The sequence below is a fragment of the Astatotilapia calliptera genome, chromosome 14 (assembly GCF_964374335.1).
Source record: "Astatotilapia calliptera chromosome 14, fAstCal68.1, whole genome shotgun sequence".
Lineage (NCBI taxonomy): Eukaryota > Metazoa > Chordata > Actinopteri > Cichliformes > Cichlidae > Astatotilapia > Astatotilapia calliptera.
Window position 1 is genome coordinate 6,472,006 of NC_137435.1, and position 25,192 is coordinate 6,497,197.

The window sequence follows — 25,192 nt, forward strand, 5'->3', positions numbered from 1 at the left end:
GCTGGAGAAGGGAAGAAGCATAATTGTGTTTCTGTGCTAAATGAAGCATGTTCCCCTCATGCAGTTCTCTCTGAGACACCTATTACCTTTAAACCTGATTTTGTTATTATTGTAGATTGTTCACCATCTCGACATCCAGCCACTGGTCAGAATCCAGTGAGCTATGCAGTTTTCACACAGTATGGAGTTTTTAAATCTGGTTATTCTGCCTTCTTTATGTAAGCCTTGCACACTGCTGAGTTGGTTGCCCTCACTGAACCATGAAAACTGGCTAAAGTTAAAACAGCATCAACACCACTACAAAGTGGCTTCCCTGCTAGATCCTGTCCTTCTGCCAAAGGCTGTTGCTGTGTGGCAAGCTCACACTAGCAACCCTAACCCAGTTTCTACAGGGCGGATGTAGTTCCTTGAGCAGGAGCTGAGCAGGAGGTGACACGTACACACACACACACAAAACTCCTTGAAGAGTAACAAGGAGTTTGTCACTCTTCAAGTGACAAACAAGGAGTTTGTCACTTGAAGAGTGACATATCTCCCTCCCTCCCTGCTATGCAACAGGTTTCCACTGATGCAGAGAAACAGCTTTGGAAGAAAAAACATGGCTGCGTTTTTCAGGATGGTATCTGGCACGGGCCTAATAACAAACCATCTCTGCCTACACATTTTTTCTCCATAATGCTGAATTGGCCAGAATGTTTGATTCGATTTAACAAAACCGATTCACCACAGGCTTCACTACTTACACACCAACGTTTTAGCAGTCTTTGTGCCTTTGTTTGTGCAACGTATAATTCTAGGCGAGGCACACCACTACCCTAATGGGCACACCCAATTCTGATAAACCATTTTGATATGTGATGATTGATCATTTTTTTAAAGTATTAATATGTGGAAAGCACATCCCATAGGAGAGATTTAAGAAAAAAATTCAATTTTGTGAAATCAGTTGACTCAAAGTCTTCTAGACATCCAAAGTTTCAGCAAACGTGTGCATCCAAACTAAAAAAAAAGTACTAAAACTAAGAATATTTTATTTTTAGCTAGTTTTCCAGATTCACAAAATCATTTTAGCTAGTTCTTAGATTTGTTTTACTTAACTATAACTATCCTGGTGCTGCAGTTTCCTCTTCACAATGCCCAGTGTAATGTAAATAAAGAGCAGCAGGAGTATGAGTCCAGCTTTCTGACAAATGAAGAAACTAAATGAAATGTAGAGAATATATTGTTAGTGCCCACACTGTGTGGTGTTGTATAAGATGCATTGCTTATCCTGGCAGAGTATGGGGATCATATTGTTGGTAGTTGCCTGCTTTGCTCATCATCAAGGTCTTTTGTGTTTCATATCATCAGAAATTATATAAATTCTGTAAATCTAACATAGCTGTGAAGAAAACAAGTTGCATTTGTTTGCATGAATTTTATTGTGACTTGGGTACATTCATTACTTCTGTGTGGTGATAGAGCTACAATGACGACATTTGTAGTGTTTCTAAGCAGCAGAACTTGCCTTAAGGCATCATTGCCTCTAAGGTGGCATGTAAAACATATGAGATATTAAACTGTACCAGTCCTTTAAAAATCTTAAATAGTAAGAGACATTTGGAATGATACTGATCTGAATTGAAAGATTAAGAACGTTTATCCTATATTTCGGTTTAACCCCCCTGTTGTTCTGGGGTAATTTTTGACCCCCAAAGAAATCTTTTGCCATCAAAATGTGTTTTTTATTCATCAAATGGTCTGAAAATAAGTTGTTCAATACTATGCTATGCATGATTAGAATAAGTTTTGTATATTTTTATTGGTTTATGGATTTTTAAATTTAATCTAATAACACCTGTTGTCCTCTGAGGACAGTACAAAGTGGTGCAAAGGGTCATATTGTCACACCATACTGCTTTCAAACATCTTTGATCTTGGATCATTGATGTGTGGGGTCAAACAGTGGTCATAACAACAACAAAACAGGCAGTATAATGAGAAGGCAGGTGCTCTACATTGCACTTGAGGCTTGCGTGCTAATTTGTTTTTTTACCATGTTGTGCAAAAAGGAATGACCAGAAGAACAATGCATATATTTTCCTGTAATATAATCAGGAGGAAGAATCAACTGATGAGGAGGATCCAGGGTTAGAAGATAAGGAAAATATAGCCAATATTTAGACGCCATGCTACTTCTTTCTCTGCAGAAGTGGAAGAAAGGTATAAAGTGAAGGAAATTGATGAAGATGATGATGATGAGGAATTTGAAATATGTTCAAATAAGCTCTCAGGCATCCAGACATAGTAGTTGAGGGAGCTTGGAAAGATAATGACTGGGCTTCTTGAAGTTTCTTCACTTTTCAGGATGTGAAACTGAAATAGAAGATGTGTCAGAAGACTGCACATCTTTCATTTCAATTATGATGAAGATGAAGAATCAATCAAGAAAGAGGAGTCAGCTGAGGTATAGGAATATATGCAGTCATATGAGGAAATATTGATCTGGTCTTCTATCGTTCCCAGTGACAGACGATGCGTGACTGTCTCATGTGCCTTCTTTCACTGTCACAGAGAGAGACAATCTACCATGGCCTAAATACATACTCTATGCCAGGTCTCGTATTGATGACTTGAAATCCTCTTCAGTGCTCACTCAAGCACTCAAAGCGTTATACACCATGTATCATGCTTTCTAACATTTACATGCCAATGGATGCATCAGAGACCAAGTTGGGGCTCAGCAAGTTGCCCAAGGACACCTTGGTAAGAACTCCAGACTGGAGCACATAGAGGTTGAACCAACAACCATCCAATTAGTAGATGACCAGCTCTACAGCCAACTCAATGACAAACAAGGAGGGACAACAAGAGATGAAGAAAGGTGGATCGAATGCAACTACAGGCATTCCAAGTAAACCGGGGAACTATGAGATAAAAATATGGGCAGTATGTGATGCCAGGTCCAGCTGTACATGGAACATGCTAGACTATGATGGCACATTGCTGGCCTGCAGTCAGGCACGCAAGTTGCCCTTATCATTAGAGAAGGTCTCCAAAAGAAAATGACCACCTGTGACAACTTGTTTACTTCATATGCCCTTGGCCTGGAACTGCTGAAAAGAAAGCTGTACTGCGGGACCAGTACAGAGGAATAAACCTGAGCTTCCTCCTTGTGCCAAATTTGGACACGGCTTGGTTCTTATCAAAGTTTGCCTTCACTAAGACCCATGCCCTGGTGTCCTACCATGCCAAAACACAGAAATTGTCAGGTAGTGAGTTGGAATAAAGTTGAATAAAACCTTGAAACACAGAGATGGGTGATTTTTTATGCTTTATGCTTTATCAACAGTCAAACCATCCATCCATCCATCCATCCATCCATCTTCAACCGCTTATCCGAGGCCGGGTCGCGGGGGCAGCAGCCTAAGCAAAGAGGCCCAGACCTCCCTCTCCCCAGCCACCTCCTCCAGCTTATCCGGGGGAATACCAAGGCGTTCCCAGGCCAGCCGAGAGATATAATCTCTCCAGCGTGTCCTGGGTCTTCCCCAGGGCCTCCTCCCGGTGGGACATGCCTGGAACACCTCACCCAGGAGGCGCCCAGGGGGCATCCTTGTCAGATGCCCGAACCACCTCAGCTGGCTCCTTTCGATGTGGAGCAGCAGCGGCTCTACTCTGAGCCCCTCCCGGATGGCCGAACTTCTCACCCTATCTCTAAGGGAGAGGCCAGCCACCCTTCGGAGGAAGCTCATTTCCGCCGCTTGTATCCGCGATCTCGTTCTTTCGGTCACTACCCACAGCTCGTGGCCATAGGTGAGGGTAGGGACGTAGATCGACCGGTAAATTGAGAGCTTCGCTTTTACACTCAGCTCCCTCTTCACCACAACGGACCGGTGCAGCGTCCACATTACAGCAACTGCAGCACCAATCCGTCTGTCAATCTCCGGCTCCCTTCTCCCATCACTCGCGAACAAGACCCCGAGATACTTGAACTCCTCCACTTGGGGCAGGAACTCATCCCCGACCCGGAGAGGGCACTCCACCCTTTTCCGGCTGAGAACCATGGCCTCAGATTTGGAGGTGCTGATCCTCATTCCCGCTGCTTCACACTCGGCTGCGAACCGTTCCAGTGCGAGCTGGAGGCCCTCACCTGATGAAGCCAACAGAACCACATCATCCGCAAAAATCAGAGATGAGATTCTGAGGCCACCAAAGCGAAAGCCCTCCGCCACTTGGCTGCGCCTAGAAATCCTGTCCATAAAAATTATGAACAGAACCGGAGACAAAGGGCAGCCCTGGCGGAGCCCATCACCCACCGGGAACGAGTCCGACTTATTGCCGGCAATGCGAACCAAGCTCCTGCAACGGTTGTATAGGGATCGAATGGCCCGTAGCAATGGGCCAGACACCCCATACTCCCGCAGCACCTCCCACAGGACACCCCGAGGGACACGGTCGAATGCCTTCTCCAAGTCCACAAAACACATGTAGACTGGTTGGGCAAACTCCCATGCGCCCTCAAGTACCCTCGAGAGGATAAAGAGCTGGTCCAGTGTTCCGCGGCCAGGACGAAAACCGCATTGTTCCTCCTGTATCCGAGGTTCGACTAGCGGACGAACTCTCCTTTCCAGCACCCTGGCATAGACTTTCCCAGGGAGGCTGAGGAGTGTGATCCCCCTGTAGTTGGAACACACCCTCCGGTCCCCCTTCTTAAAGATGGGGACCACCACCCCGGTCTGCCAGTCCACAGGTACTGCCCCTGATCTCCACGCAACATTGCAAAGGCGTGTCAACCAGGACAGCCCTACAACGTCCAGAGCCTTCAGGAACTCGGGGCGGACCTCGTCAACACCAGGGGCTCACCCACCAAGGAGTTGTTTAACTGCCTCAGTGACCTCGCCCCCGGAAATTGGCGGGTCATTCCCCTCATCCCCAGACTCTGCTTCCTCCTCGGAAGACGTGTCAGTGGGATTAAGGAGGTCCTCGAAGTATTCCTTCCACCGCCTGACAATTTTCTCAGTCGACGTCAACAGCGCTCCACCAGCACTATACACAGTGCAGGTAGAGCACCGCTTTCCCCTCCTGAGATGCCTGACGGTTTGCCAGAATCTCTTCGAGGCAGTCCGAAAGTCTTTTTCCATGGCCTCTCCGAACTCCTCCCACACCCGAGTTTTTGCTTCAGCCACTGCCCGAGCCGCATTCCGCTTGGCCTGTCGATACCTGTCAGCTGCCTCCGGAGTCCCACAGGCTAACCAAGCCAGATAGGACTCCTTCTTCAGCCTGGTGGCTCCCTTCACCTCTGGTGTCCACCATTTGGTTCGGGGATTACCACCACGGCAGGCACCAACCACCCTGCGGCCGCAGCTCAATGCAGCAGCTTCGGCAATGGAGACGCTGAACATGGTCCATTCGGACTCAATGTCCCCAGTCTCCCTCGGAATGCTGTTGAAGCTCTGCCGGAGGTGTGCGTTGAAGATCTCACGGACTGGGGCCTCTGCTAGACGTTCCCAGCACACCCTCACTACGCGTTTAGGTGTACCAGGTCTGTCCAGTGTCCTCCCCCGCCACCTGATCCAACTCACCACCAGGTGGTGATCAGTTGACAGCTCAGCCCCTCTCTTTACCCGAGTGTCCAGAACATATGGTCGCAGGTCTGGTGATATGATTACAAAATCGATCATCGACCTACGGCCTAGAGCGTCCTGGTGCCACGTGCACTTATGGACACTCTTATGTTCGAACAGGGTGTTCGTTATGGACAAACTGTGATTAGCACAGAAGTCCAATAACAAAGCACCGCTCGGGTTCAGATCAGGGAGGCCGTTCCTCCCAATCACGCCCCTCCAGGTCTCGCTGTCGTTACCCACGTGAGCATTGAAGTCTCCCAGCAGGACAACAGAGTATCCAGGTGGAGCACCTTCCAGCACCCCCCCCCCCCCCCCCCCAGGGACTCTAAGAAGGCTGGGTACTCTGAACTGCCACTCGGCGCATAAGCGCAGATGACAGTCAGGACCCGTTCCCCGACCCTTAGGCGCAGGGAACAAACCCTCTCGTCCACCGGGAAAAACCCCAACGTACCGGCAGCAAGCCGAGGGGATATTAGAATACCCACCCCAGCCCGCCGCCTCTCACCAGGGGCAACTCCAGACTGAGACAGAGTCCAGCCCCTCTCCAGGAGACTGGTTCCAGAGCCCAAGCCATGCGTAGAGGTGAGCCCAACTATATCTAGCCGGTACCTCTCAACCTCACGCACTAACTCAGGCTCCTTCCCCACCAGAGAGGTGACATTCCATGTCCCTATTGCCAGTCTTGGCAGCCGGGGGTCAGTCCGCCAGGGCCTCCGCTCCTGGCCGCCACCCGACACACAATGCACCCGACCCCTATGGCGCCTCCTGCGGGTGGTGGGCCTGCGGGAGGATGGGCCCATGTCTCCTCTTCGGGCTGTGCCCGGCCGGGCCCCATGGACTAAGGCCCGGCCACCAGGCGCTCGCCCTCGAGCACCCTCCCCGGGCCTGGCTCCAGGGCGGGGCCCCGGTAACCCTATCCCGGGCAGGGTAAACCGTTCCCTCGATGTCCTTTTCATAAGGGTCTTCTGAATCGCTTTTTGTCTGGTCCCTCACCCAGGACCAATTTGCCATGGGAGACCCTACCAGGGGGCAAAAGCCCCCAGACAACATAGCCCCCGGGATCCCTGGGACACACAAACCCCTCCACCACGATAAGGTAGCGATTCAAGGAGGAGAACAGTCAAACCAGATAGAGTAATTTTTGACTCCAGAGGACAACAGATGTGATTATTTGCTGCCAGTAAAAAACTTGAAGTGGTTTTAAAAAAACAGTTACCTAAATTAACTTTGACATACCCATCTGTGATATTCTGCCAAAGCAACTGACTCTGGTTGTTAACTATAATCTCAATAACTGTCATGGCCCTGGGTCATGTGACCCAGTATTCTGAGTTTCTTGGTGTTTTGTTATTCTTTTTAGTCTAGTTTAATTTCGGCTTATCTAGTTACATTCTGCCATGTTTCATGTCTAAGTTCTTTGTTTGTCAAGTTCAAGTCATGTCTGGATCTTCTTATGTTTCCTGTTTTATTTTGAAAGAGTTTTGTGTTTATTATGTTTAGTTTCACGTGTCCTGTCATTATGTTAATTGTTGTCTGCTGTTTTCCCCATGTGATTCTACTTCCTTTGATCATTCCTTATGTGTATTTAGTCTGTGTGTTCCACTCAGTCAGTGTCAGATCGTCTGATAACCTCACCACAGTTTTCATAGGTTTACTCCATTGTTTCTCTGTGTTTTCTAGTTTACTCAGTGTTCACAGTTTTGTTATAGTTTTTCACTGAGTGTCACAGCCTTTTTGTTAACACAGTGTTCATAGCCTCCTTAGTTTCCCTAGTTCCTTGTTTTTTCTTCTGCAATCAGCCAATAAAGGCTCGCTTTATTTTTGAAACTACGTTTTGTCTCCACCGTGTCTGCATCTGGGTCTACCTCTTTCCTCACACCGGCGCACCCCGCCGTGACAATAACTGATGACTTGATTTTTCTTTTTTACCAGACTGCTGTTTTATCAGACTTAAATTTGAAATAGAATAAAGAAATAGTGTCAAAATGTTTGAATTAAGTTTTAATTAAAAGTGGGTGAAATATCCGCTGCATATTATTTAAGTATCAATCAAACCAGATTGGGTCTGTTTTGACCCCAGAGGACAGCGGGTGTGATTATTCTCATTAAAGTTCAACATATACCACTCTGTGGTTAGTCAAATAGTCAAAATAATCTAAAAAATTTAATATTTTATTGTCTCATTTTATTTTCACTCAAAAATAGGGTATACTTTTATGGAAACAAGGTCTGGTGGCCCTAAATTGCAAAATGAAGGGAAATTTTGTGGTTGTGCTGGTTTTAAGTAAAACTAAGGTGTAACACAGAATTGATTAAGATTTTATACTATGTACTTTAAAAACACTCTTAAATGAGGTGGGGTCATTTTTGACCCTAGAGGACAAAAGGAGTATGGCAAGGAGGACATTAACTGATCATTGCTAATCTGGGAGTTAAAATGGATAGCAGATCTTAAACTTGAAAACCAGGTTAGAGCTGTTGTAAGATCTAGCTTTCTTTATTTGAGACGGTAAGCCAAAATAAAGCCTATTTTATCAAGGCAGCTATTTGAGACCTTGAGGCCTTTGTTACATCTAGGCTGGAACATGCTTTACTGTGGGGTTAGCCATGCGTCCATCAGGCATCTGCAGGTTGTGCAAAATGCTACTGGCACATAAAAAGTCTGAGCACATTACCTCCATTGCAATTTCACTCCACTGTACACTGTACATCCTGTACAATTTAGGAATCCTTTTTAAAGTTCTTGTATTTGTTTTCAAATGTCTTAATGGCATGAGACAGGATGATCATTAAAATTAAAGGATTGTATTACAGTGTCTGCATATTATCAGCAGATAACAGTTCCATATTCAGAAGCGTACTGTCCATTGCATGGGTTCCAACCTAAAAATCAAGAACCTTTAGTTCTGATTTGGAGTTCCATACTTTATTTATACTGGACTTGGACTCCACTAGAGTAACTTTACACGATTGACAGTTCAAATTCCTTCTTGGTTACCTTATACTGGGCACTGGTGCTTCCCCATATTTAATTGTCAACAATGACCAGTTTCAGGCCAACTTCCTTTTGATGGATTGCCACGCCTGAACAGAAAGTTGGAAGAGCTGGTGGGTGCAGCTGCGTATCAGATTAAAAATGTTTGCTCTCGTTGATGTCACACAGAGCCAAAGTCTGAAACAGAGTATTTAGAGCAGTCTGATGCATGAGCTACTTGCTATATAGATGTAATAGGGGTTATTTTTACACATGCAAATGAGCAGCAATCAAATCAAATCAAATCACTTTTATTGTCACATCACATGTGCAGGTACATTGGTACAGCACATGTGAGTGAAATTCTTGTGTGCGAGCTTCACAAGCAACAGAGTTGTGCAAAATACAATAATGTAAACAAGCAAAATACAAGAATGGCTACATCTGAAACTAATAAATATATGTACAATATATAATAGTATATGCATTTCTGGATGTGTATACTAAATATTTTTCTACTTGTGTGTGTGTGTGTGTGTGTGTGTGTGTACACATATTTTACAAATTAAATAGAGTAAACAATAAATAAAATATATAAAATAAATATACAGAGTGAGACATGTGCAAAACAGTGGCATTACTGTACAGTATGGAGTGCATAATGTTAAAGTTCCAGTAGTGAAGCTGAGGTGTCTATGACGTGTTCATCAGTGTCTTTACACATTTACATTTACATACAACTTCCCAAAAAGCAAAAGATAACAGTGCTTATTTAAAACAGTTGCCTTGTGGATTCTTCACCTCTGTAGTTATCTGCTTGGTTGGCTGAACTTTTTTATTCACTACTTTTGGAACCAGACAAGAACCACATCTTAGACCTTGCTGCTTCCACTTCTCATGACTGGACATTGAGGTCAACTGTGATACAGCAGATGTCTTATGTAATAATTATTGGAATGCAAGAAATTGCAACATACTTAGGAGTTAGCTGCTTTACACTCTACAGGCACAGACAAAACGTTGCTACTGAACCACTGACTTATGCAACATTATCAGATGACAACTTGAAGAAAGTTGTAGGATATGAATAGAAGCCTGTCGTCATGTTGGTTACGCATCCAAAGATAGTATGTAAGGAATTGGAATTATGCAAGGAAATGACCCTATTAATGATGCTTCAGAAGACATAATGCAAGACGTCAGCGATCATACAGTGTCCTATTGCCCAATCAGTTAGAATGAGAAAAGTTTAAAAGACCAACTTAGAATTGTCACGGTCCTGGGTCGGTGACCCAGTGTTCTGTATCTTGAATTATTAATAGTCCGGGATTTCTTTGTTGTTATTTATAGTTTCAAGTTTCTTGGTTTCTGTTCTGTTTTTGTCCCTCCCCTGTGTTCCTGGTGTCATGTCTCTGGTGTCACGGTCCTGGGTCACTGACCCAGTGTTTTGAGTTTGTGTTATTTATTGAACTTTGAGTTTGTCAGTATTTATCATTCCTAGTCTTTTGGTTTCAGTGTTAGTGTTCTTAGTATTTTGGTTTTTGTCTCTGTGTTCCACGGTAGTTCTGTCTCCCCTGTCAGCTGTATCCCCTTGTCAAGTCCGTGTCTATGTGTTATGTTTCCTGTTTTACTTTGTAGTCTGTGTCCCATGTCAGTGTGTCTAGTTGGATTTCCCCTGGTCTTGTTGTGTTTGATTACTCTCAGGTGTGCTCTCCTTCTGTGTCCCATTCCCTTGTTATCCCTCCGTGTACTTTAACCCTCTGTTTCTGTCCATCTATGAGTGCTGCATTTGGGTCCTCCATCCTGTCTGCCACACAGCGCACCAAGATAAAAATAAATAAAATAGCACAAAGTCCGTAGAGAGTGTATCATAACTATTTGGAAAAAGTACTTAAATTCTTTATTTCTTTAAAGGTACATTTAAAGAAATTAAAAAGTATAAGTCCTGATTCCCAACTTAAAGTCTACAACAAAATGGATTATCTAAAGCAAAAGAGCTCATTGTTTCATTTACACTAAATGGTGCATAACCTTGGCTTTGTTATAGTTTTCCTACAAAGATTACACTTATTTCCTTTTTCTAAAGGCATGTAGTTGGAATCCACATAGTTGTGAGATGGAGGGTTGTGTTCCATGGCTGCTTTCAGTAGGACTATCAACTATGCTTATGTAGACAAGACCCAGTGAGATGTCATCATGAAAATATGGTGTTCTCATCAGTTTCATGCTTTACAGGTGAGGATTAAACATGCCTAGTGTTATCACTGGCAGATTAGTGGATAATCAAAGAACTGAGGTGATATGGGCATAGTTAAATCAAGTGGTTTAATTTATTTTTTCATTATTATTGCTTTTTCAATTTTATGGAGAGACATTGCTTATTAGATTCATTTAATGAGCTCCATGTATTTTGTCATCATTATATCTTTTTGCCCTGGATTCAAATAGCTGCGAAAGAACTTTGGAACCAGTGGAATAACCAGACTTTCAACAGAAGGAGGGCAAAACCTTCTTCAGCTGTGACAAATAGACATACTCAACATACAACCTAAATATGATTGGTATTTGTTGATGTATGAAGGTAACTGAAGATTATAAAAGGTTACACACCAATTGCATTTGAACAATCTCTCTAAAGTTAGAAACGTCCTTTCTGGGCTCGACTGTTTTAATTCATTATTATTTCAATTCAATTCAATTTTATTTATATAGTGCCAAATCACAACAACAGTCACCAGCTCTCTGACTTTAGACTTGTGGTTCCTAGGGTATTTAAAAGTAGATTGGGGTTCAGAGGCTTCCACCTTTAAGTCCGTCTTATGAGGAACCTGCTCCCAGTTTGGGTTCTGGAGGCAGACACCCTCTCTACTTTTAAGATTAGGCTTGAAACTTTCCTTTTTGATCAAGCATAGGGTTAGGGCTGGATTAAGTGACCATGAATAATAATAATAATAATAATAATGGATTGGATTTATATAGCGCTTTTCAAGGCACCCAAAGCGCTTTACAATGCCACTATTCATTCACTCTCACATTCACACACTGGTGGAGGCAAGCTACGGTTGTAGCCACAGCTGCCCTGGGGCAGACTGACAGAAGCGAGGCTGCCATATCGCGCCATCGGCCCCTCTGGCCAACACCAGTAGGCAAGTAGAGTAAAGTGTCTTGCCCAAGGACACAACGACCAGGACAGAGAGCCCCGGAATCCTCCCTTAGTTCTGCTGCAATAGGTCTAGGCTGCTGGGGGTTTCCCTTGATGGACTGTTTCTTGTTCACGTACCCTTTTCCACTCTATTTATGCACCACTTTGCATTTAAGCATTAGTAACAGTCCAAAGAAAAAACGAAGTGCTTGGTCAAAAGGGGTTGTTTGATTGTTGGGGTTTTCTCTGTATTAATCTAGGGTCTCTACTTTACAAATAATACTTCATATAGCACCTTGAGGAGACTGCTGTTGTGTTTGGTGCTATGCAAATAAAATTTAATTGAATGATCTTTCATTTCAGGGTGGCACAGTGGTTAACACTGTTGCCTCACAGCAAGAATGTCCTGAGTTTGACTCTACCATCTGGTCGGGACCTTTCTGTGTGCAGTTTGCATGTTCTCCCCTGTGTTTGTGCGAGTTTGCTCTGGGTACTCCAGCTTCCTCCCACAGTCCAAAGACACGCAATTAGTGGGGTTAGGTTAGTTTGTTATTCTATATTGCCCATAGGTGTAAATGTGAGTGCATATGTTTGTTACCCTGGTGACCTCTCCAGGGTGCACCCTGCCTCTCACCCTATGGCAGCTGCAATAGGCTCCTTAGGCTCATTATTTAAAATGTACAGCGTTTAGCATTCAGCTCTCTGTACTGAAGGTTGCTAAGCAAACAAATCCACAAAAACAAAAGCAGATCACATTTCTTTTTTTTTTCTTATTTCAGACATGCACTGAAGAAACTGGAACTGAAGACAGGGGTTTCTTTCCAATTTAAAATAAGATTCTCAGATCATCCATCCTTTTCTCCACAGTGTTAGAAACGTAATAAAACTTGGATTTTTATTTATTCTTAAGAGCTTGAAAAGAAGGCGACTGGACTTCTTCAGTAAAACATCTTTATTTTTAAAAAAAAAAAAAAAAAAAAAAGGTCCATTCACATTCTTTTCAAGCCTAAAACGACTATGACCTGGATGACTGAGGATTAAACAGGTTACGCTGCCACCACCTTTGTAAAACCGATCTGGTGTTCAGAGGACAAGAATTTATGAGCAACATTAGCTTTTAAAACAATCTTTATTTGAAATCAAGTGCATCAAGTTATTATTAAAAAAAATAAATAAATAAATAAATAAATAATATGAACCTTGCCTTTAGTAAGAAATCCACAATTTACAGGTCAGGTGAACAACCCTTATTCTGCCTCAGCCCAACAAAACTCTTCCGGTTGTCTCTTCTCCCCCTGCTCAGCTTTTCTTCGTGAGTGCTTCTTTGTCCCTCCCCACACAGGTAACAACAACAACCCTCAGCCCAAAGTGTAGCTTTGTGGACTACATTTTGTCCACTCCTGCCATCACCAGTCACCACAGTGTGATTGGTGTCTCCAAGCGAGATCGAATTTCATCCCCAAAATACAGAACAATAAAATTTGCTGTCGTCTTGAAAAGAACTCCACCTGCAGAAAGGCACGACTTAGTACACCCATACAGGTCCTGTAAAACAGTCAAAATCTTTTCGTGATCGTCTTTCTCCTCTGGAAGCCAATATGTAGTCTCTTCTCTGGGCTTGCCTTCTAGATGATCATAGATGAAAAGGGCTTAGTGAAAGATGTCGTACCCTCAAACAGGCCTGCACCTCTTCCACCCACGCGGCAATACCTATACCAGTCTTACCATTGAACCCTGGGCATTTCCTCTCCCAAGGAAGATAAATCAGTCTCTCAGTCACAGGAGCTGAAACAGCAGAATACCCATGGGTGGATGAACCTGGGGAATTCCACCTTACGTGCCTAGCCCCATGACAAGCGGCCGCACCTCCACTAAAGCAATAAAACATAAAACAAATCAGTAAAAGAGAAATGAAACAGATACACCCTAAGGTACAGTTCTTTACAAAAAGCATGATTAAAATATATCAAACAATTCAGAGTAAAATACCATAAAACCAGGAGTCAGTCAAGGCCAGTCCATACATGTTTGTAAAATGACAACAAGGCTACAGCAGCAGCAGCAGCAGTGTGGCACAATCCTGTAATAAAACAGAGGGAAGCAGTCGCCAAAGTCCACCCTACTATATGCCACATAATAACAAACGCAACAGTCCCATTTACTACTCTCTAAAGGGCAATACTAAAATGAGCAGCTTTCCTGAAGCAATCAAACCGCTCTTGGTCACCTTGGATGGGAAAAGAATTCCAAATGCCTCGTGTGGTAATGAAGCACAGCTGTTTCTTATAAGGCCTCCAATTATCAACTGGGAAGGTGTGGATGTTAGTGCTGCATTCACGGACATCACGTAAAATCCTACCTAAATCTACTTCACTACATCTCCAAAAGTTGATTCTGTTCAGCTGGACGTAGCGTTTTGTGGGAGAAACGTTTCGTCGTCACGTTTTCGCTATGTCCAGATGAACAGAATCAACTTTTGGAGATTTACTTACCTGGATGATTGAGCATGCATCAAGACTACTTCACTACAGTAACACTGGATGCAGATGAGCCGTCCTAGCTCCCCCAAGCGACGAAGATATAAGAGTTTCAGGAGATGATGAAAAATAGTTTTCATAAGCCCACTAGGCTCATGATTGTAATAAAAATATTTGTATAAGAGACTGAACATATATATAAATGTGTACATTAAAATACATGTATATGTGATCTTAATATAACAATGTCTGAATGCATTAAAATACTGTATATAATATACTATATATAGTATTTTTATTGTCGCAAAATATGTATTTGAAAGAAGAATGTACATGAAAGAATTAATTTGGGCTTGCACGGCCATTCACGTGCAGCTGTAGCGTGCTGAGATACACCTGGGAACACCTTTGTTCTCTTGTGTTTAATTAGAAGCCAAAAAACAAACAACGGAAAAACGTCTCGAGGAGTTGGGGGGAGGACGCAAACAAATCAAAATCAGGTGGACTTCTTTTTATTCTTACTTTCTCGATAGGGTTTGCACTGACTTTTTACACCTGAGCGGAAGATAAAAAACATTTTAAAAAGTCAAACCGATAACAAATGAGTTGCATCTAAAGTGAAGAAAAATAATAACCCGATTACTGTAAAGCAAGAGAAAAATTCAAAATAGTTTCCAAGTGTCCTCGGGTATCGAAAACTAATCCGGAGCGCAAAACCTTATTTCGCGTTTCAACAGAAAGCGAGAAATGCCACAGGTGCAGCCTTCCCAAAGGTGGAAACCACGCCCACGATGCGCTATTGAGACAAGTTTATTTAAACGTTTGACAGGAAACATCACAAATTATTTAAGACTAATTGTTCACTGACAAAATCATCAGGGTACATGAGCACAGTGTACAAAGCTCTTTTTCTCCCCCCAATTATGTATTGCATCTCTGCAGGCGTTAAAAACTGTTTATTTTTTCAGCCTGGTTACTTAAGACAAGAAAACACAAATCAAAGATTAAGAAAGAAAAACAAAACAAAAAACACACACACTCTCTCTCTTACACTCCTACACAGGTGGAAAACAGCTGTTTTACATTTCTCATGTATTCCAAACCATGCAAATGTTCACAGAGGTGAAGGGCATCTATCACCTTTTATGGAATAAAAGCACTTTTAATGGAAGTGATGACAACAATTAGCAAATTAATTACTTGTGCTTATAAAAGCATGTTTTATAAATCTTCATCAAATCAAGTCCAAATCCTGAGAAATTTGCGTCATAAGGCAGAGGGGGTATATATTCAATGGAAAAACCTCAGATCGACACTCTTGGCCTCTGCAGCTGAGATCTAGCACTGTTTAATTAGAGGCGCTCTCCTTTGTCAAAATAGTACACATACGCATTCAAAATCACCAAAGCAAATTTGAGTGCCTTTATCAATATTGGCATTTTGGTTAGTTTATTCTAAAGCACATTTTAGAAATATATATAGATATAGTTGCTTGAAGTGTTAGTGAGTTTGTGTCCTCTCATTTGTTCTCATTGAAATGAAGATAAAAATAAAACCTGTATTATACAATTGTGCTGGTATGAGTTTTTGGTATTGCAGCCCAATTATGAACAGCTGAACTATTTCTGGGCCAATACCTGATTAATAATAATATACAATTTACATACTGTGTGAAGCCTGCACTCAGAAGGGTAGTGTTCATACCTAAAAGGACCATCATTTTTGGAGTACTGTATTGAATTTGAGAGAATACTGCAGGAAAGAAATGGTATCTGTGAATACAAGGGCTAATGGTCAAACAATTAACAATGCTGCTAAATGGAAGTGAGAGGCTCAAGGCAAAAAAACAAGGATGCAAGTCATTTTTTTAGGACTTAAAGAATAACAGGAGAGGCAAGTCAGCGAAGGTCACTCTCCTCATCCTGTATGGTTTTCTTGATACGGAGAAGCATGGTGGTGAGCCACTGGTCCAACCGAGAAATGGTGTCAAATTCCTTCACCTGAGAAAGTAAGTATTAACACTTTTAATCCAGTTGCTATTAAACAATACTAAAATGAAGTATTTTTTTTCCAACTGCATAAATGTACCTGTTGAGGCTTCAACAGTTTGGATTAAGAAAGCAATCTTTCAGATACAGACATCTGAAAAGTTTTCACAGCGTTTCACTTGTTCCACAATTCATCTAGTTTCAGCCCTACTGCAAATGGATTCAATTCATTTTTCACCTCCAATTCTATACAAAACAGCCCATAATAACAAAGAGGGCGGGGGGGGGGGGGGGGGGGGGGGAAGCTAAGTAGAGCTACTACTCCTCAGAAAAGAACAAAACAGCCCATCTGGAATTTGTCAAAATCCACTGAAGGATTCTCAGATCTCAAGAAATTAAGCAAAGAATGTGAATACTTATGAACATGTTCTATTTTTGTTTTGCTTTTATTTTTAATGCATTTAAAAGAATTTTAATGAAACTTTTTCCCCACTTTGTCATTTTGGGAGATTTGTGTGTAGAATTGAGGTAAAAATTAATTTAATACATTTTGAAAAAAAATAAAAAGGCTTAAAAAAGGTAAGCTCTGTAAATATATTTCAGATGTCTGTACAAGAAAGAAGAAACTGACACAGCAACTATTTACTGTCAGAGGACTGTTCTAATAACACTTGATTTGATCACTATGTAGTGATATTGTAAGGTACTGATGCAAATCGATATTTCAGTCATGGGACACATACAGAAAAATCTGACCTACTATTCTCATTTCCATCGCTATAATATTACTGCTGGACTCCAGTAGATTTTTGGGGGGAAATGGCTTCAATGAATGCACAAACCACTCATTATGCAATCCAATTTCAACAATTTGGATCACAAAATCATGAACAGAAAAGCCTACACAATCTGTTGTCCACCATCTCAAGGTGGCATGTCTTTCAACCTGGAAACGGAAGCTACAGTCTGCAAACTCTTTCACTGAACTGGTGTCAAGGTAGAATTACAAAAAACAACAAATAAAAGACAGAAGTAAATTCTACATTTTTGCTACTTCCTCTATTCTGCTAAAAAAGCAACTGTTTACTCACTGCATCAGTATAGGCATCCACATTCTGCTCTTCCCAGGCATCTAGAAGTTTCTAATTTAGGAAAAAGGAAAAACAAACAAACAGACAAAAAAAAAAAAAAAAAAAAAAAGAATCAACCCACTTGAAAACACTTTTCAAGCACAGACACGGCTTACTTTACTTACTCAACCCAGATGACTAAAAACAAGATTAAACTGAATTTAGGGCTGAACGATATATCGCATTTGCGATAATATCGCGACATGATCAAGTGCAATTTTCTAACCGCAAAGGCTGCGATTATACTGCGATTATATTATACAATTCATGGGCTGCATCCTCCTGAGGCCGCATTTGTAGACCGATTACGTCACAGCGACGCGCCGAAGGCTGTCCAAATTACTACCATATCCCAGAATTCATAGCGCGGCCCAGCCAAACTCCAGTTTCCAGCAATGGCGGCCGCTACTAAGTTTTAAAATTACTCATACTAATCTTTCTGGGTCACAAAATAAACTTTTAACATATTTTCAGGCGAGAAAGTAGTTGTGTAAACATCAAATATCTGCTCGGTTTATCAAGATATCCCATATTTGCAAAAGTGCTTCGACGTTTTCAGAGGCGTCTGCTACCCACCAGCTCGACAGCTAGCCGGGAGCTCGAGGGTTACTGATGCGGCCGAGAACGGCACAACTCCCGGCACATCATTTTCAGATCACCGCGGAGTTTCGCTGCTCGGGTTAAACGTAATATATAAGTCACTTAGACAACCTAAAAATGTTATTGTTGGGCTTTTTTCAGTGTTTTGTTTGTTCGTGAGTAAATCGGTTTGGCTGAGATTGAAGTTATTAGATTAGATAAAATAAAACTTTATTAATCCCCCGGGTGGGTTCCTCCTTGGTTTTCACACAGCTGACTAAACGTCAAACAGAAAACTTATTAAACAGAAGTATGAGACAGTCGAGAATTTACACCAGTGTCTGGTTATATTTTAGATAGCAAGAAGCAGACGGCCGAGTTTATTAAACTCCACCGAGACAGCGGTGACGCTAATCAGAACTAGCCTTCTGATTAGCTAATCAGAAGGCTAGACCGTCCAATTTCACGCCTTTAAACTTTAAAGGCGTGTTTGTGTGTGTGTTTATACGATTGCTATTATGTTTGCACTTTATGTGTAATGTTACTGACTGCAGAGATCAGTAAGATGTGTGTATTTTTTATTTATTAGTTTTATTTATTTAATATTATTTTTTAATTGAATGACTGTCTAGTAGTTCACAGATGTCGAAAAACTGAGTGTGGTAAAGCCACTGATTTTTTTTATGTATATTTCTGCAATCTGCACATTGTACTGACTTTCATTTTAATGTTTACACCAGGGTTCCTTGTCAGCACTTTATGCTCAGATGTTTGTAAGCTAAAAATAAACTATTGTGTATGTTCAAATATACTGTTGTGATTGAAGAAGTTAAATAAAAATGTCAGTCATCAATTCATGCATCACCTCATGTCATCTTAACAGAGGTCTGTCTTCCAGGAAAGAACAGTTTAAAATTAATGTAATATAGTATTGGCCATACTATATGATGTATTGCTTGTCTTTGTTTAATAATACAGAAGACAAATACCTTAAAAAATAATCGCATATCGCATCGCAATCGCAATATTGGGGCAAAAAATCGCAATTAGATTATTTTCCATAATCGTTCAGCCCTAACTGAATTTAACCAAATAGGTTTCAATTAAATTTCAAGGTTATGGTCCAGTTATGTTTTCAACATTAGCATGTATATTAAACCCAGGTCAATCGCATGTGATTAACATGAGTTTAATAGAGAGAAAGAGAACAGGAAAACAAAAACAAGCACAATAGTGGAAATAGATGGAAAACAGTCTCTTATGTTAAATGGCACTCCAAGTCTTCATGATTACTGGATGTGTCTGGATGAGCGATTTAGTCCCAAAATTACATCAAAGCCTACCTTCAACAGCTTGCACTCTCTCGAGTCTGAAAAGGCGGGAAACATTTCTTCATACTTCTGCACAGCAAGCTGGGAAAAGGCAGGGAGATTATTAAAATCAAAGGCTTGCATTACAGTGTCTGCATATTATCAGCAGATAAGAGCTGTATGTAATGGCTTACTTTTGCATTAAGATGGTCTACGCAAAAGTGACAAAGCGCAGCTTTGAAAAAGTGATCCTTGGCACTGTATTTCAGGAGCGTACTGTCCATTGCATGGGTTCCAACCTAAAAATAAACGAATAAATCAAAAAGCACAATTTATCTTTACTCTCCAACTGAAGCTCCCGGAGGGATAAAACCTTGAAATAAAAGCTGCTGGGTGGCACTAACTCACCTGTTCGTAGATCTCAATAGCTTTTTGGTACTGCTCCAGCTGAGCTGCATAGGTTGCTACTTTCAGAAGGCACTTGTTTGCTGAACTTTAAAAGGAAAAATCCAGCAATATGTCAGACCACACATTAACTGAAATCGAGGGTCCTAAATTTAAAAGTAACGCTACAGCTGTAAAACAAGACATAATATTAATGTATCAGAAATTTTAGATAGCACCTCATGCAGTTCCATACTTTAATTCATGATTCATAGTTCATTCTTAATTATCTTATACTGGGCACTAGTCCTTTTTTTTAAATCGTCTACAATGAGCAGTTTTAGACCAACTTCCTTTTGATGGATTGCCACTCCTGAACAGACAGTTTGACGAACGGGTGGGTGGATGGAGCTGTGTGTCAAATATGACCAGATTAAAAATGCTCTTGTTGTTTGCTCTTGTTGACGTCACACAGAGCCAAATATTAGAAAAAAACTAAAGTCTGAAACAGAGTATTTCGAGCAGTCTGATGCATGAGCTACTTGCTATATGAAAGTAATAGCGAATTTTAGTACAGATGCACATGAGCAACCAGCATAGTGTCTTTACACATTTACATTCTTTACTTCCCCAAAGGCAAAAGATAACCGTGCTTATTTAAAATAGTTACCTGGTGGATTCTTCACCTCTGTAGTAATCTGCTGCCTGTTCATAATGAGCAATGGCCTGGAAAAGAAATTAGACAAACATATACATGAATTGTAAACAGAGCTTATTATACTGCTGTTTGACAATTAATAAAAAGTAAACATAATAAGGATTTAAATAAAAAGCAAGAAGAAACAGTTTTTGACCCAACCTTGTCAACGTCCACAAGCTCCGTTTCATATATTTCAGCAATGCTGATATGGTGTTTGGCTGCAATGGTGAAACGCCCCTAAAATATGATTTTTTTTTTTTTTTTTTTGGAAAAAGTAAAAAAAAAAAAAAAAAAGACAGTGAGAGAAAGCGAGAAATATGAGCTACCCTTTATGTTTTGCATCTGATTTCCTTAAAGATGCTCTTTAGAAATTAAACTGAAAAGAAACTCACCATATCCGTGTAAATCTCAATAGCTCGGTTTAGGCAGTTAATTGCCTCTGTTGAGAAATATATTCAAACAATTATTTTCAGAAAAAGTTTACAATTATTCAGTAAACCAATGTTAGCAAAAAAAACCCCCCAAAAATACATACTACATAATAAAATACAACAAAATTCAACAAATTAGAAGCTATATCAAGGTTCAAGGTGAGTAAATATAGAAGCACCCCACTGTAAAATGAAATTTTTTATTTGGACTCTTCTCCAGTGTATTTGTTCACATTCCCAATTAATAACTATAATATACAGGTTCATTACAAGGCCGATATACTTTAGTTTGTGGCCTTTACTAGGATCAATCAGGATGCCCTTAGTGGTCTTTGTTGAGTACCACAGAAAACATTTAGGGTTTTTTTTTTGTCAGATCCTTATCCATCACCCAATACTATCAGGAAGTTGTCTGATTCTGCCAAAATTCATTCTACCAAATGACAACAATCCCACACAGGAACAAGATGGGCTATGAAATGTGTACTATGATGCAGGACCGAAACGATTCATCGGGTAATTCGAATAACTTGATTGAAAAAAAGAAAAAAAAAATCCTTAGTACAAATTCAACAATTTCAACTCCTCATTTAATGTACAGCTCTATTCGTCACCATGTAAACGTGAACACGAGTGTCTCACCCACATTTGCGACTAAAAACAGACCTGCAATACAAATGTATTTAGGGGCAGAGTGAATATGAAATTGAACACTAAACCTACGCAGTCCCCAGTTTTATGACAAAAAGACTGACAACACAACAGCAGCACTGATGCTAGCACAGTTTAACGTGGAGCCGGACTCTGTTCACACACTGCGGAAAAAAAAAAAAAAGAGGCAGCATCATTACAGAGATGATGAGCGCTCAGGTGGAGTCAAAGAAAATGTGTTTCTAGTATCCAAAACAGAAGCACTGTTCCAGTAATCGACATTAAAACCTTTACTGGAAAATGTCTGGAAAGAGTCCTTAATGAGAGCACCTGATTAATAAACTGTGACATGAAGAAAAGCAAACTTTGTAGCCGTTTGTTTTACATGGTGAAAAATCTGCAGTAACAGGGAGAGTCTAAACAGGGGAATGGGGTGTACTAGACCATATTTATTTCATGGCTTTTGTAACATTTTTCAGACTTAAAGTGAAATAATATACAATACTGTGTTAATGAAACTGCATTAATAGTTAAAAATAAACTTTTTTCATTAAACTCTTAGCCACTGCCCTGTGGGTTGTTAGATAGGACACTGAATTATTATTATTAATATTGATTAATGTCTGCACTTTCATAACGCCTTGTTTTCAGCAGTACAAAACTTTGCATCAAAGCACAAGGAAAACTTTAGAATGCAGATATTTAAGTCTCATTAAAAAGGCTTACAGACAAACTCACTACACTACTCACAACTATGAAGTATCATACGTCAAGTTTTAATGCCACATGATGGCACTCTTTTAATATCTCTAAATCATAACAGATAAAATGAAATAATGAGATTACAATTAACTTTAAAAAAAAACAAACAAACAAGAAAATTTGTTTACTCCAATTCTTTTCCGCTTTTCTTTTATTGATGCAGAGCTTATGTGCAGCTGTCATGTGATAAATAAACAGCAGCTAGATGGGTGCTCATTAAATACTTAAATCAAATTAGGATTTATCAAAATGATCATTCTCCTGACATGATTACTAACTTATCTGCAGCCAGTCCTGCAGGTTTGTCAGGTGAAGCAGCTTAAGCTCAATGAGTAATATCATAATAATCAGACACCTCAGTTTATAAAAAGACACGTGGAGCAGAAGGAAAGAAACCTCAACAGCACTGAAGTACTCAAAGAGTACCTGAAACAGGGTCAACGCATGCTCTCATTAATCAGGAATTTGACTGTTTATAGCATTTGTATGAAGTTAAAGATTTAATAAAGTAAATAAAAGATTTAATAACATTTTTAAACCACTTTCACTTTTATTGCTGAAAGCTTTTATATGAAAAGATGTAAAACTTACAAGTGTACTTAATCGATATTATATACCCCAAAGTGATGTAACGTTTACCTTGTGGATCTGCTTTTTTGAAGGCATTTCCAGCATCTATGAAGTTGGTTGCTGCATCATGTTTGCTCTGCATCTGCAGGTGAAGGTGAGCAGCTTGGGAGAATGCATTTCCTGCAGCTATTAAGAAGATAAATTGTTGCATTTTAAAATCACTGAAAAAAAGAAAGAGGCATTCAATACATTTGTTGTGTTGAAATGCGACAATCATCTTACCACACCAATTCTTGGCCATTTTGTACATGTTAGCTGCCCTCACCAACATGTCACAGGCTTCTTCCAGCTTTGAGGAGCCACTGTGTGACAAAACATGTTTTTTCTCTTAATAAGACACCCATCCATTGCAGATTATCACAGGATGATATGAACACTTTACTCAGTAAAATCCCTTTGGAAAGATGTATAATAAGCAGATTTTTTTTCTGTTTAGTATACTTACATGCAAAATTTTAGCACCATAATAAGAACATTTTAAAAGCAATGGGATAAAACTTTATTAATTTTATTATTTTTTTTTCCATTTTTTTCCTCATTACTTCACATGTGCAGAAGACTGCCTTCTGAAATTTTCAGGGCTGACAAACATATTTAAGCTCAGTTTCAAAACAGCGACCAAATCAATTTTGAAATCCACTCTCACACCCAAGTCTCACAATCTAAAGCCAAAATCTAATTTTTGCCCATAAGGATCATGGGATATGTTATAATTTAAATAGTACAATTGCACCAACTGAATGCCTATGACATAGAAGAAGAGGAGCAAGGATTGGCATGCGAAATATTTGATCTACCTTTTTTTTTTTTTTATAAGTCACTGGTCGAAACAAGTTATAGCGGTCCTTTTCCCAGCCGGCACTCACTGATTTTTCATTCAGTGTGCAATCCTTTAAACTTTAAGTTACTATTTAATAGTGAGTAAAGGTTTGTAAAACCGTATACAAGTACAAATATAAAAGTGTTGACTTTGCTTGTGATTTCAGTCCCATTATCCACACACAACTATCTTGACAATTAAATTTTCGCCACAAACCTCTCGCGGATTGTACAGCCTCATACATAACACGTAGCCTTTAACCTTGCACGTGAGCTCCTGCTACAATAATTTTAAAAAAAAAATCCAACCTGAAAAATTAACCTGCATTTAGGTTGTTATATGCAAAGCCGGTTGTCCAGGTTAGTGAGAGCTAGTCTTACAGGAACATTCGCTACATCACAAGTGCGCTTTCTTCTTTTGCTGTAAACAAATGTGAATGACACGTGATTTGGACAGAGTGACCTTCCGAAAATTGCCCAACAGACGGCGCTATAGGGGAAGCGCTGCCTTTACAATTAAGTGAAATTATCTTGAATTGTTAAACAATTCAGCTTTGGATTCAACTGAAGCTATTTCTAGCATGAAAGCTGCCTTAAAGCAGAGTCTAAAATAAGCAACTACCGACTATTTCGAGCTATCTTTCACACTAAACGCTTTCCAGATATACGACGAGCCGAGATAAGCTAGATATGCTAAACGACAGCCTTGAAAATAACCGCTTAACACTAACTACAACTTATAAAAGCAACCGACAATTATTTAAAATCGTTTTGTCCTGGCTTTTAACCCTTGTGGTCAGCTTCCAACCTTCCGCATAGCTGTCTCCTCTAGCCGAACGTTAACGTTAGCTAGCTGACAGACTCACCCAAACAACGCTCCAAAAAATGACTGAGACGATTTCATTTTCTTTTCAGCCTCGGCCATCAAAGCATTTGCTTCCTTTTCTTTTCCGCTGTTATCCATTTTCAGGCAATCGGTCTGTTTCTGAGAGAGAACGAATAAATGTAAAAGTCAACAAACTCGCTAACCACTGCTAGTGGCTGCAGGCTTGCCTTGTCACATCACCAGCCGCAAAGTAACCGTCACGTGACACCGGAGAACCGACGCACTACTGTTTCTGCTGCTGGTGCATTCAAGTACTCTTTTGCTATCCAGTATACTAGTCATATCTGGTAACCGTTAAAAGTTAAAACAAAAAAGTTACATTTTAATATTCGTATGGTTTTAGTGTAGTTATTGACTTTGTTTCAGTGAACTGAGCTGTCCTTTTTCTAACTTTGCTAATAAGTCATTCTAATTTTGTATTTAAACTTTTACGTGTCTTTGTGATTCGAGTCTATTTTTGTAGGGAGTTGTAGTTTTTGTGTCCGATATGGAACTCTTTGTACTTGATGTGTTTCTTTTTACAGTCATTAGTGCTTCTGGTTTTTGTTTGTTTGTTTGTTTGTTTTTACCAATAGTGGTTCTGGAATATCTGTTTATTGTCTGGTATGAGCTGGTATGAAAATCTAGAACTGGGTTATCCCATAGTCTATCCAGCTAACCAGCTAACAACTACTTCTAGTATTTCTAATCACCAGTAATGTAAAGGAGAACACATCACAGCTG

The 25,192-nt window shown here is 40.5% G+C and overlaps 1 protein-coding gene and 1 long non-coding RNA gene across 4 annotated transcripts; both read right to left on the reverse strand.

The window, feature by feature from the left end:
* Window positions 1–12,832: 12,832 nt before the first annotated feature.
* On the reverse strand, window positions 12,833–14,015 carry LOC113036641 (uncharacterized). 2 transcript variants are annotated; one of them, XR_003274470.2, is made up of 4 exons: window positions 13,950–14,015; window positions 13,712–13,802; window positions 13,448–13,593; window positions 13,207–13,347 (listed from the first exon to the last, which is right to left on the reverse strand). It is a non-coding gene; the product is annotated as an uncharacterized LOC113036641 (long non-coding RNA). The 2 variants fall into 2 exon arrangements; XR_003274469.2 differs by lacking the exon at window positions 13,950–14,015 and having other exon boundaries at window positions 12,833–13,347; window positions 13,712–13,863.
* A 978-nt stretch (window positions 14,016–14,993) lies between these two features.
* On the reverse strand, window positions 14,994–24,706 carry napab (N-ethylmaleimide-sensitive factor attachment protein, alpha b). 2 transcript variants are annotated; one of them, XM_026193085.2, is made up of 11 exons: window positions 24,450–24,706; window positions 22,987–23,066; window positions 22,774–22,890; window positions 20,683–20,729; window positions 20,450–20,527; window positions 20,261–20,316; window positions 19,615–19,699; window positions 19,401–19,505; window positions 19,240–19,308; window positions 17,279–17,329; window positions 14,994–16,199 (listed from the first exon to the last, which is right to left on the reverse strand). In XM_026193085.2, exons 1-11 carry the CDS (start codon window positions 24,545–24,547, stop codon window positions 16,098–16,100), a joined length of 888 nt encoding a protein of 295 aa, XP_026048870.1. In that variant the 5' UTR covers window positions 24,548–24,706; the 3' UTR covers window positions 14,994–16,097. The 2 variants fall into 2 exon arrangements, with proteins under 2 accessions (XP_026048870.1, XP_026048869.1); XM_026193084.2 differs by having other exon boundaries at window positions 22,774–23,066; window positions 24,450–24,676.
* Between the last annotated feature and the right edge of the window lie 486 nt (window positions 24,707–25,192).

Bases quoted from the DNA above. Each gene is read 5' to 3' on its own strand.
- napab (XM_026193084.2), bottom strand. From the start codon at position 24,547: ATGGATAACAGCGGAAAAGAAAAGGAAGCAAATGCTTTGATGGCCGAG. The intron at 23,067-24,449 runs GTGAGTCTGTCA...TTTGTCACACAG, and splicing joins TTTTTTGGAGCGTTGTTTGG to TGGCTCCTCAAAGCTGGAAG. The intron at 19,506-19,614 runs GTGAGTTAGTGC...GTTTATTTTTAG, and splicing joins CTATTGAGATCTACGAACAG to GTTGGAACCCATGCAATGGA.